General features: G+C 35.7%; 2 protein-coding genes across 3 annotated transcripts; one reads left to right on the forward strand and one right to left on the reverse strand.

The window, feature by feature from the left end:
- The first annotated feature begins 1,434 nt into the window (after positions 1–1,434).
- tescb (tescalcin b) lies at positions 1,435–8,588 on the forward strand. Of its 2 annotated transcripts, none has more exons than XM_048187875.1 (8): positions 1,435–1,606; positions 2,418–2,487; positions 5,176–5,256; positions 5,600–5,739; positions 5,866–5,927; positions 6,045–6,140; positions 7,200–7,247; positions 7,439–8,588. In XM_048187875.1, exons 1-8 carry the CDS (start codon positions 1,543–1,545, stop codon positions 7,514–7,516), a joined length of 639 nt encoding a protein of 212 aa, XP_048043832.1. In that variant the 5' UTR covers positions 1,435–1,542; the 3' UTR covers positions 7,517–8,588. The 2 variants fall into 2 exon arrangements, with proteins under 2 accessions (XP_048043832.1, XP_048043831.1); XM_048187874.1 differs by having other exon boundaries at positions 1,442–1,606; positions 6,045–6,152.
- Positions 8,589–10,324: 1,736 nt separating this feature from the next.
- On the reverse strand, positions 10,325–12,890 carry m17 (IL-6 subfamily cytokine M17). Its single transcript, XM_048187872.1, has 3 exons — positions 12,711–12,890; positions 12,237–12,388; positions 10,325–11,596 (listed from the first exon to the last, which is right to left on the reverse strand). Exons 1-3 carry the CDS (start codon positions 12,766–12,768, stop codon positions 11,135–11,137), a joined length of 672 nt encoding a protein of 223 aa, XP_048043829.1. The 5' UTR covers positions 12,769–12,890; the 3' UTR covers positions 10,325–11,134.
- Positions 12,891–12,989: the final 99 nt, after the last annotated feature.

Here is a 12,989-nt window from a genome sequence, read left to right on the forward strand (position 1 = left end):
GGTCAGCCTGTAAGCTTTATTTTAAAGTGTTTTCTTAAAGTCTTCATTGTGTAAGATCAAGGCTCAGTTGGATACAAATCATGTATTTATCAGCCAATTTATTGGGTAATTTATCAGCCACTTATAGTTACTAAAAACCTGTTTAACTTATTTTGTAAACAATTATGAAAAAATAATGACTTTTCTTGCATAAAACTGACATTCATTTTTTTGGGTATATTGCTGGGAGACTTGTGCAACAATGAAAATAAATTATCTACAATATCTAAAAATAGATCATTTAATAGAAAAACGGGGCGGAGCTGATCCAAGAATACTTAAATGCATGCAGTATGCCTACATTAAATTATTCTTGTAATATTGTTTGTCTACACTTAAAAGTAACAGAAAAAACATTTGAATAATCACAAATCTTTTTCTTTTCTATAGCCTAGGTTTAACAAAGCAAAATCCGTCTTGTAGCTTGTGACAGTAAGTCTACGCCATTTTGGAAATCGCGTATTATTGGTTTCATATCTTCATTATTACCAATTGTATTGTCATTTTATTATAAGTCCTGTGCTTGCAAAGTGAGGAAAGTGGTCTAGCTACCGAGCAACGTGGGTTATTTGTCATCTGATTGATTTTTACTGCCATCGTGTGGTGGATTAATACATTACAAAATGAAATAGACTTGACTGCACCTGTGTACCTCTTTTCAGCTATGCCTGAAAGTCAGTGTCAGTGATATGGCTTGAAGAAGATAAAAAGATAAGTCTTGTAGTCACAGCTTTAAAAAAAAAAAAAATTCAAAGAACTAAGCTATGTTATGTAGTTTCCACCCAGTAGGGTTAAAAAGCAGACTTCCTTACCTCAGTTTAGCCTGATTAGGAAATTACCTCTAAATAATGCTTCTTCTTGTTTAAAAAGCTTTTTTTGTAGTCTAGTCTAGTTTTATGGGTTAGTTTTGTGCACATCCATGAATAAAAATAAATAGTAATTGGGCTGCACGATTTTGTATTTGTTTTCCATGAAAGGCTGCCGCTGATATAAACCGCTTATAGGGAAATAATTTATAATGGTTGAAGTGACAAAATAAATGGATCTCTCTTTCTATTATGTTGCCAATTTGTTGAAAGTTGCTTTTCTTTGGCCTTCTCAGAAAGTGTTTCATTTCTCTTTTCCAGAAAAGTGCTGCACGGCTGCTGCTGCTGTCACGGTTACATGCATTATGAATGAACGTGGCAGAGATGGCTTCGTTTAATTCAGTCTTCATTGTGTATATATTTGACTAGCCTATATTTTAATGTCTGTTTGGGTGTGATACACGTTTACAAACTGGATTAGCAAAGTAGGCTTGAATTCTTAGAGTAGCATTTCCTGCAGATGATGTTTATGCGGCTTTAGGACCCTGGGGACATGTTCTCATTCTCACAAGGCACAATGCAATTTGCATGCGTTTGTTCTGCAAGGCAAACACGGCTGTATGAGTGAAACCCAAACCACCGGAAGATCGAGGAACAGACTCGCGTACACGCTTATTGGTGTAGGATCTCTATCGTGATGGGAAGCTTTCAGTCTTTTCCGGATGACCATCAATATCGAACCCTGTCAGAGAAGACAGGCTGTGAGTATAACTATTACGAAGGGTTTAATATCATTAATATCCAATTAGTTATAATGTAATGTTTGACAAACGCAGCACCATCAGGAAACGTAAAGTGAGGTAATTTAGTGACATATCGGAAATGTCTTTTTTCACACAATGATGTGGTGTAATTAGCTGCTTAGATCTACTGTACTGCGTATGTACGTCTTGAAATATTTATTTTATTTATTTATTTATTTATTTATTGGAAAATATGAAGTACCTAATGTGGATTTTTGTGAATTAGCATTCACAGTTACACTAAAGGATGACAAAACTGTATAGGTAATTGTGCTGAGATCTGGTTAAACAAGTGGCTTGATACCTCTGTCCTACATACCTACAATAGGGAAAGAAAAATAAAGAATACAGTGTGTATCCTAAAAATGTGATGATTCACCCCCATCATTGTTTACACATTCATGTTGTTCCAAACCCATATGACAGATGTTTGTCAGAATGAAAGCCTCAATCACCACTCATTTTGTTTCAAGTAAGTGAACGAATGACTGATCAGTCTCTAACATCACCTTCTGTGTTCTACACAAGAAATTAAGTCATATGGGTTTGAAGCCACATGATGGTGAGTAAATTATGACAGAATTTTGTATTTTTGGTTGACCGATGCCTTTTAAGGTTTCTGTATGACTCATGATCATTCATAATTCAGTTAGAAGAGGCATTTTAAATTTAGTTTTAGCAATTATGTTTCACTTCACACATTGTGCATTGTGCCAGTCACTGAGTCATCTGTTTGTTGAACACCTTCATTCTTTGCATTCTCTTTCAGTTTCACTGAAGCAGATCGGAATCCTCCACAATCGTTTTAAGCAGCTCAGCCAAAATGAGGAAACATTACGGTAATCTGCAAGTGTTCTGTTTTGGAGATGGTTCTGCAGAACTGTTCCAGCATGAGTGTTGCAACACTGAATTTCAAGAATCAAATCAAAACGATTTTTTTATACAACCCGAATTCCGGAAATGTTAGGACTTTTTTAAATTTGAATTAAATGAAAACTAAAAGACTTTCAAATCACATGAGCCAATATTTTATTCACAATATAACATAGATAACATAACAAAATGAGCTCATTTCAAATTTGATGCTTGCTACAGGTCTCAAAATAGTTGGGACGGGGGCATGTTTACCATGGTGTAGCATCTCCTCTTCTTTTCAAAACAGTTGAAGACGTCTGGGCATCGAGGTTATGATTTTCTGGAATTTGGTCTCATTCTTGCCTGATATAGGTTTCTAGCTGCTGAAGAGTTTGTGGTAGTCTTTGATGTATTTTTCGTTTAATTATGTGCCAAATGTTGTAGGTGAAAGATCTGGACTGCAGGTAGGCCAATTCAGCACCCGGACTCTTCTACGATGAAACCATGCTGTTGTAATAGCTGCAGTATGTGGTTTTGCATTGTCCTGCTGAAATACACAAGGCCTTCCCTGAAATAGACGTCTGGAGGGGAGCATATGTTGCTCTAAAACCTTTCAGCTTTCATAGTGCCTTCTAAAACATGCAAGCTGCCCATACCGTATTCACTTATGCACCCCCATACCATCAGAGATGCTGGCTTTTGAACTCAACGCTGATAACACGCTGGAAAATCTCTCTCCTCTTTAACCCGAAGGACACGGCGTCCGTGATTTCCAACAAGATGTCAAATTTGGACTCGTCTAACCATAGAACACTTTTACACATTGAAACAGTCCAGTTTAAATGAGCCTTGGCCCACAGGACACGACGGTGCTTCTGGACCATGTTCACATATGGCTTCATTTTTGCATAGAGCTTTAGTTGGCATCTGCAGATGGCACAGTGGATTATGTTTACCGACAGTGGTTTCTGTAAGTATTCCTGGGCCCATTTAGTAATGTCATTGACACAGTCATGCCGATGAGTGATGCAGTGTCGTTAAGAAGTTCTCCCAGCTGAATCGTTTCAAAATTTTTAGCTTTTTCAGCCATTTGTTGCCCCGTGCCAACTTTTTTGAGACCTGTAGCAGGCATCAAATTTGAAATGAGCTCATTTAGTGGATAAAAGTGTAAAATTTCTCCTTTTAAACATTTGTTATGTTATCTATGTTCTATTGTGAATACAATATTGGCTCATATGATTTGAAAGTCTTTTAGTTTTCATTTTATTCAAATTTAATAAAACATCCCAACATTTCCGGAATTCGGGTAGTATATCAAATGTAAATTTATGTCCTTGTTACACAATTTTCCTGGTTAAATAAACATTACACATAAACAGAGACCAAGTACAATTCTATATTGTATTTTTACACTATGTAATGCATTTTTACATTTATTCCCAAATAATAGGCCAACTAAAGGCAGTAACAATTTAAACAATACATATATTTGTGAACTAATGTTCATCTTTTCTTTTTAATAGTCAATTTATTTTCAGCAGTCATCAAGCTTGTACACACTGGTCACAGACATGAAGATGTACCTTTAATTTCCCCAAGCTGATTGCTCACTAAAAACCCAGCAGTCATCATGTTTTCTGCCATTTCAAGTTTGATTTTGATGTGACATGATGCAGTAATGGGGTGAATTGTTTACATACTTTTTAATTAGTCTTCTCATTAACGGTATCGTTGTCTTCATTCTGGCCAATTCGACGTGAACGCACACCAAAACAAAAGGCGAGATTTATCACATGAACCAATCATATCCAATCATTACGATCATATCCAATCATAGCACGATGGAGGCACTGCCTCCTCTCACGTGACTTTCCCCCTTTCATTCTCAATTACCCCCTACTAAACCCACCGCACGCTTTAGGGGTTCTGTTTTACCTCTGTGAAGCTCAAGGGAGGCACAAGAGACTCGGGCTCCCTGCTGTAACTTCACCTGTGGGTGTCACTGTTGGACAGTGTTTCTTTTAAACAGTGTCACTTTTAAACTTTTTAATATCAAATTTTTTAATATTTGCATTGTTTTATTTTTGTAATATTGATTATTTTCTCTTCCAGTTTTTTTGAGGAGGAAACGCCACTGGCTGGTACTTACTATTAGAAAAAATACAAAGTTATGTCATAAAAGACTAGATGGTGCAGACTAATAGGTCCTTAACTCAGTTTGCTTGCAATCACATCATTCTGTAAAGAACACACAACTGATTGCTTCCTGCTGTATCAGTAGCCAATGAGCTCACTGCTCAACCTTCAAATACTTGGTTAGCATTTCCTGAAGCAGTTTCGTTAGCATTCAGAAACCCTCCTCCTTCCCCAGCTCCACCTGTATAGATCTGCTACGGGTAATTCATGCATGCTATATTGCTCAGAGCAGCGTGTTGTGTATGTATAGGCTCTGCAGCAGCAGCAGCAATAACAGCAGACGCAGAACTGCCAAGACCAAACATATCTACATTGTCATATACATTACCATGCCAAACACTCTGAGAGTTGTCATGACAGAATTACTGTTATGCTTCAGTAATGGGTCTGCTTGGGTGGTTTAATTTGGTTATACAGCAAACCATAATGCCTGCCTTTAAATGTCAAACTTAATTGTTTTGTGTTCTCATTTAAAGGAGAGATGACTTTAAAACAATCCAAGATTTGGAAAGCAACCCAATTCGGTCCCAGATTATTGAGGCTTTCTTTGATCGAAGGTTTGTAATTGTTTATATTCTACTGTATATGTTTGATATTAATAGTGACAATAGTTATGTGAGACTTGAAATTATCCCCTACAGCATCACAAATTTGATAATGCATTTGAATACTAGGTCACATTTTTAAAGTTTAATTTTTTTTTTTCAACATCACAAATGGCAAAAAAGTGTCTTCTTTCATAAGGGATGTGAAACTACACCTTTATAGTAAAGGGAAGTCTTCTTGCACTGTGTGGTTGTTTCTTCCCTATATATGGCTAGCATCACTTGGGAAGGTGGCTTTTGTGGGTTAAGAATTTTTTTCCAATTCATGCCTACTATACTTGCTTGTCCTTAACAGAAATTTCAAGAAAGATGGTGTGGGATCTGTGGAAGAAATTGGTTTTGAGGAATTCCTTACCGTAATGTCGTACTTCAGAGCACCGACCCATCATATCACAGAGGAGCAGAGAGAAGAAATGAGGAGAGCCAAACTGCGCTGTAAGAACATGCAGAAACAATATTCAAAACATTCTCTGGAAAGCAGGATTCTTGGAGATAAATGCCAGTGAACTAAGCCATGAATTCACAATACTAGTGATACAATATACTTTCTTCCTACTGTAGTTCTGTTCAACATGCATGACACAGACAATGATGGAACAATAACACTGGATGAATACAGACATGTAAGAAATAACTTAGTGTAATTCAATCCATCTGAGTAAAGCATTTATGAAATATATGTTGTGTGTAGTTCATGATCATCTTTAAAGATTATCAGCAGTGTTGTGGTCTTTCTATAGGTAGTCGAGGAGTTGTTGTCCCGTAGTGGAGCTGTTGGAAGGGAGACAGCTAAGGGCATTGCAGATGCTGCAATGCTGGAGGTTGCCAATATCTCAGTAGGTCCCATGGTATGTTATCTAGAGGTTGGATCACCAACAGTGTGAGGAGTATACCAGACAATATCAGTATTATATTAATGCAAGTTGTAACCTTAATTTGTAAGAATTTGTTCCTGCTTGTACTGTGGTGGTGCACTCTAGGATTCATTCATTCATTCATTCATTCATTCATTCATTCATTATTTTTATGTTCTTGGATTTTTATGTTCTTGGATGGAACATTTAGCTCACTTCTGGGCACAAAATATTTCACTATTTTAGTGAGAACATCTCATAGACTTCTGATTAATGATGTTTTATATGTCCCAACTCTGCCCCTACCCCTAAACACAACCCTCACAGAAGCATGTGCAAAGCACTAGATTTAAACACAAACATGCTTTGGGCCCATTTATAAGCCTTTTTACGCAGTAAAATGTCCTCACTTGTTGGTTATGATATTTTATTATGTTAAGTGAGGTCATTTGGCACTCACGGGTATAGTTAAACAAGTACAAGTGTTTCATAGACATAAGTTTTTATACTGTACAAACTGTATATTATATCCCCCAACCCTACCCTTAAACCTACCCATCACAGAAATCTTTCTGCTATTTTAGATTTTCAAAAAATCATCATTCTTTATGATTTATAAGCTTGTTTCCTCATGGGGACCCAAAACAATTTAATAAACTTTTGGGAGACATTTGATCCCCATAATGTAGGGAATACCAGGACCCCACACACCCACACACACACACACACACACACACACACACACACACACACACACACACACACGCATAATGGTTTTTATACTGTACAATCTGTACATTATATCCCCCTACACTACCCCTACCCCTAAATTTACCCATCACAGAAAACATTCTGTATTTTTACAGTTTTTAAAGCTATTTTAAATATGAGGACTCATGAAATGTCCTCATATTTCATGTTTACATCATAATACCAGTGTAATACCCTTGTCATTATATAAATTTGTGTCCTCATAAATCACAAAAACGCACGTACACACACACAATCTCTTGCTAATTTGCTTGTTTGTTTTTCTTCCAGGCACCTGATGAATTCTATGAAGGAATAACATTTGAGCAATTTTTGAAGGTTTGTAAATATATATTTTTATGCACAACCCAGATGATCTAATTTAGCATTAGGCTATTTTCCTTTAGGCAAATTCACTACTTTGTATTTGCATTAAACATCATCACATACAATATGCGTAAACATAAGACAGCATGGTCTGAACTTTTATAACCTGCCTTCACTCTTTCTTTTGTTTTCCTGCTCAACAGATTCTTAAAGGAGTTGAAATCGAGACGAGTATGCACATTCGCTTCTTAAACATGGACACAACTGCATTGTGCAAGTAACGTTGTCTAAATACTGCTGGTAAAATGTATACTTTTCAGTAAAATAAGCACTTTATTACATGAGCCCGTTTTAGAATAGTTTGGATTGATCTGTAGTTCTATGAACTAATGGTAGGAAGCCTAGAGTGTGCATTTTACAATTGTTAAAAAGCAATAAGAAAAATGTCTCATGATATCTAAAACTCCTGGCTTTGCATGCTGATATTACTTAATTATGGTACAATATAATTAATACTATGCAGACTTTATTTTTTTATTTTACTTGTTTTATGTAATTAGTTCCTCTTTATTCTAAAATTATATATGTATAATATTTATATACATACACACAGTGTATGTTTATATCCAAATGCAATCATAATATTTTCACTTGAATGTATTAATACTAAATAGAACAAGCATATTATTAACATTGTGATATAGAAATAGCAATATTTTGTGTGCTCTTTTTATGTGTGATCTGAACATAATACTAAAAAAAACAAAAAAAACAATTTAAATCCATGGTCAGAAATAAAGAACTGCAGTTACTCTTATCAACCAGCAGATATTGCTAATGTCACAGCTTTGTTTGTGTCAGTGGATATAGAAAAACTCAGGTACTTGTACAACTGATTAGCATGTTTCAGCCTGTTCTTGCAAGGGCAACTAGAAGTGTATCAACAAAAATTACATTATAAACAATACAAAATATTCTAAAACGATGAATGACACCATGACAATGATGATCTGTAAGTGCTAGTGGACACCAAAGACTTTTAATCAATATTAGCAGCCACGTATATTTCAATAATAACAGACTTTGAGACATAGAGCTCAAGTTGTGCTGTGTTAGCAGTTGTGCATGGATCATACAGATGTAGTTTTAAAGGTAGGAATGTTTTGCATAAAGCATTTTTGCAAAAATGAAACTAGCATTTACTCTGTGAAAGGGCAAAAAATGTGTCAGAATCAAGAAATGAATTAATGTTTCTCCTGTTAACCTTAAAAAGGAAAAAAAGACTGTACATGCACTCACTCTGAATTGAATCTGCAACTTGCATTTACCACAATAAAACGACATCTTGCAACACTTTTTGTAATGCACTGTTTTTTCCCCCTGAAAAAATTCAAAGCATTTCTCAGATCTCTTCAGTATTTGACGGTAAAAAGGCGATGATCACTTTCATATTTCATGTGAAAGTGTCAAGTGAGGTTGCCAACACAAGACAGGAAAGAAGTTTTCACATGAGCACCTGTTTTGATTGTATGCTATTTGATTAGGGGGTCTTCCCCACCACAAACTACCTGTGAAAGACTCACTTTCAGAAACAATGGTACAAAAGCTGTCACCCTTTAAAAAGGTTCTAATATGTACCATTTAGGTACTAATATGTACACTTTTGGTACCAGTATGTACCTTTAAGGTACTAATATGCAATCTTTAGGAACAAAGGTGTACATTTTAAAAAGGTACTGCCCCAGTGACAGCTTTTGTACCTTTTTTTTCTGAGAGTGTGTGACCCACTACCCTCTTTTTTCCTGTTTCATGAAAATATGCGCCACTCCCTTTGCTAGTAAGCATTGCACCGTTACAAAACCCCCATCTGTGTTTCTACAGAAATCAGCTTTTTAGACATCAGGAAGTTTGAGGCAAAGTCTCATAACAAATATCACTGGGATTGTTTTAACTGTTTTGTATTAACAAAATGCAGCTCTTGTTTTGGTGTTTGGTGGATCCCCAGATAATTTTACCTGCATAAACATGTATTTCATTTAAAAGAGATGGGGAATTTCTTTTTTTTTTTTTTTTTCAGATTGGAAGACTTGCATTTCTCATTTATAAAAGTTATTTAGCAGCAATTACAGGATCTAAAGCATTAGACATTTACTTTTTTAGGCATTCTTCATCATAAATGTACCCTGCCAAATTAGATGAGAGCAAGGATGAACAGCAATTTTCGGCCATTTTACCATCTGGCAGTTTCATGAATATCCATGGTTACTGCATGAATATCATGACCCTGCAGCATACCCTACCATGACACTTTTTGCATTGCTAACCTTCTGACATGTAGTATTGTGTTGGGAAGGGCCTCGCCTGATTCAGCATGATTATGCCTCTAAGGCCCGGTTTCACAGACAGGGCTTAGATTAAGCCAGGATTAGGCCTTTAAGTAGCTTTTATAAACTTGCCTTAAAACATTACTGGTGTGCATCTTGAGACAAAACAATGGCAGTGACATATTTTAAGATATGTTAGTGCAAGTTGCTTTCAGTTAAAACAGCTCAAACATGCATTTTAGTCTGGGACTAGGCTTAAGCCTTGCCTGTGAATCCAGGGCTATATGTTTCACTGAGATGAGTGTAAAAATACATTTTTCATATAATAAAACATGTTTAACAAAATGGAGGGAAAATGCTGATAGAGCTCCCTCCTGTCTGTTTTTCCTTAAAAACATTGCCATGCAGAACTTGACCTATAATAAATCTTCCTACTTCCATTTCCACAGAAGCATGTGACTAGGGCAAAGTGCCTGAAATGGCTTTTTTTTTTTTTTTTTTTTACTGCCATCACTTACATCATATAATAAATCAGATGAAACATTTAACATATTAATTACTGGTACTGTGTATCCTTAGTGGTAATGTTGTTTTGCATGTTGTTTGGTATGATATGGCACTATGATGAAACTATTATGATATTAATATTAGTGTTCATGCTTTGATTATGCTGTCATTCAAAGTGTCAGCAATATACTAAATGAAGAAGTAGTTCTGAATGTCCATGTGTGCAATTTTTACACAGTGTAAGTACAAGAACATAAGTTTCTTTTTGATGAGTTTATTTTGAAGATATGAATGCAAAGTTATTTACACCATGACATACTGTACATTTTCATATAAATAAGTATCAAAATTACATTCATAATTTATTAACAATGAAAATTATAAAAAGCGTTCATAGCTGTGCTGAGTGAAACATACTAACCAAAGTATGTTAACTATCAGGCAAATGGCTTGAGATTCACTCACATGGACACAAACACACACTTATACCTTGTGACAGGGGAGACGGCTAGTCAGTTTTTTCCCCTTTCTGATGTGGTGAAATGAATGCGTCATTATGGGCTGATATCAGTCTCTTGCACTTCCTGACTTCTAAAATGGTCTCAACTCAAGGCTATGTCTCAAAAAGTACATATACATTTACTAGGTTATTCAGGTCATGCTACGTTAGCACAAACCACAGAAGCCAATATGGCTAACGTGTGACATCACAGTTTAGCACTGCAAATTTCTGTGTAATCAAAACAATTGCCTCCAATGACATACATAACCTCATAGAGCGTTATTGTTGTCAAATAATAAAGGACCAATGGCAGTCCATGACAGCCAAATAAGATTATCCATTCTGGTCCAAATAGAAGTAAAAAAAAAAAAAAAGAGATCAATTTGATGAACCTTTTTGTCTACATATATGGATAAAGCATTTAGAACATTGATAAATAAATTATATCAATAAATATAACAAAACAAATACTCTACTGTACATCTCTTCAGCAGTTATAGATTTACAAAAATAAATATTAATAATATAACATAAACATCATTTTATGACACAGAACACATTTTAGTTCAAAAAGAATAATTTTTTGTCCTTTTTCTGCACATTTTCCCTTTAATAGACTTCTGTTCTTGAATGGCTTTTCTAAGAAGCTCCTGAAGCCGAGACAGGACAATACATCCATAGGCCTTCTGCTGGAAAATATTTTGTGCAGGGGGAATTCCTGTTGGCCTTTCAGCTGGCTCAGGAATGGGTATATTTGGCTGCAGGATTTGTAAGAGACAGTTCACCCTCATAGCAGTGCGGTGAACTTGTGTAATCATCTTGCTAAGCCCCTCTGCCACAGGGTTGGTTGGAGGATTGAGGTCTTTCTGCTGCTCCATAACTGTCTGCATGTGCGGCAGAAACTCTTTCAGGCGGGTGTAAACACTCAAGATGCGCTCCGATATGGTCTGGCCGGAGATTGTTGATTCTGGAACATTGTCCATTTGCATAACACAGATCAGGTCTGCATAGTCTCCTTGACTAGCTTTCTGAATGAGAGAAGAGATGAGTCTATAATAACTATGTTTTGAATCAAGAAGTTATATTGTCCCTTATATTATATTTCAATATTGTCTTATATAGCTCTTGGGTAAATGAGTGAATACAGTTACCGCTATAGAAGAAAGCTTCCTATTGTGACAACATGCCCTACTGTTGTTAAATAAAGCTTATATATATATATATATATATATATATATATATATATATATTCCAAGGCCCCCCACTGTCAATGTCATACAGGATTAAGGACAAACATTTTAAAAAAATATAGCAACTAGCCCCGTTCAGTGTCTTGCAATTTTGAATATATAATATGACCATAAATAAATGTAGATATTCTGTTGAAAGACTCATTTCCACATTATATACTGTTAAATAGCTATATTTATACTTCCCACATACCCGCAGACTCCCACCCACTCTCAAAACAAGCCAGTTTTATCAATGGAAGGAATCACCTCATTGGATATGGAATCCACCCAAGTAAATTTTGACCATATTAGGCATGTATTGTCAGAGCATCTCTTCTTTCTTGTACCAATTACAACTGAACTAGGATTACTGACGTAAACGTCATTTGCAAGGTTAATTATTGTAAAAAAGTAACTATAGAAAGTGAGTACTTACATATGTTTCTAAGAGCTCTGCCGTCTTTTTGTTCGTAATCTTTGTGAGCTTCAGAGTATGGCGAAGATGCTGGCTGCAGTTTTGATTCTTGCATGACATTGTTGGTTGCACTAACGCAACAGCAATCAAGATGAGGAGAGGGAGGATTATTCCTGAATAAAATAAAATGTTATTAAAGTCACGTTCAACAAACCAACTAAACTCAAGTCAAAACAAATTTATATTTTATGGTGCACCCTTTCACAGATAGATGTCTTTAGTTTCACATTATTTGGGGTCAGAATGACCAGATGATGATCTTATTAGTGCACACATAATCAAATGCAACACACTTTAACAAATATGCGTGTTTTGTTTGTGTATTTTAATTGGGTCATTAATTGAATCACACCATTAATAATATTCCATGTTTGACCATTGTTAAGCATGACTGTAAGCATATTGTTATGTATGCAGTGTGGCAGTAATACTTACTGAATTTGGCTTGTGATCTCTGAGATAGGCAGACCATGTTCCTAACATGACAATTCATTCTCCGTTCACAGACAAAGTTTCAAACTGGTCATGATCATAACTCTGAAAAAGTTTTTAAAGACTGAAACCACACATGTCATTGGAAGGAAATGACGCAGCCGGCTTTCTGAGGCAACAAGAGTTCCCAGAATTTTTTTTTTCTTTTTGCGTCTTCATTATCACATGTACTATGTGTAATGCTCCCTCCTTCTTTAGCTCCCACCCAGTTTTTGTATAGAT

The sequence above is a fragment of the Megalobrama amblycephala genome, linkage group LG4 (assembly GCF_018812025.1).
Source record: "Megalobrama amblycephala isolate DHTTF-2021 linkage group LG4, ASM1881202v1, whole genome shotgun sequence".
Taxonomy (NCBI): Eukaryota; Metazoa; Chordata; class Actinopteri; order Cypriniformes; family Xenocyprididae; genus Megalobrama; species Megalobrama amblycephala.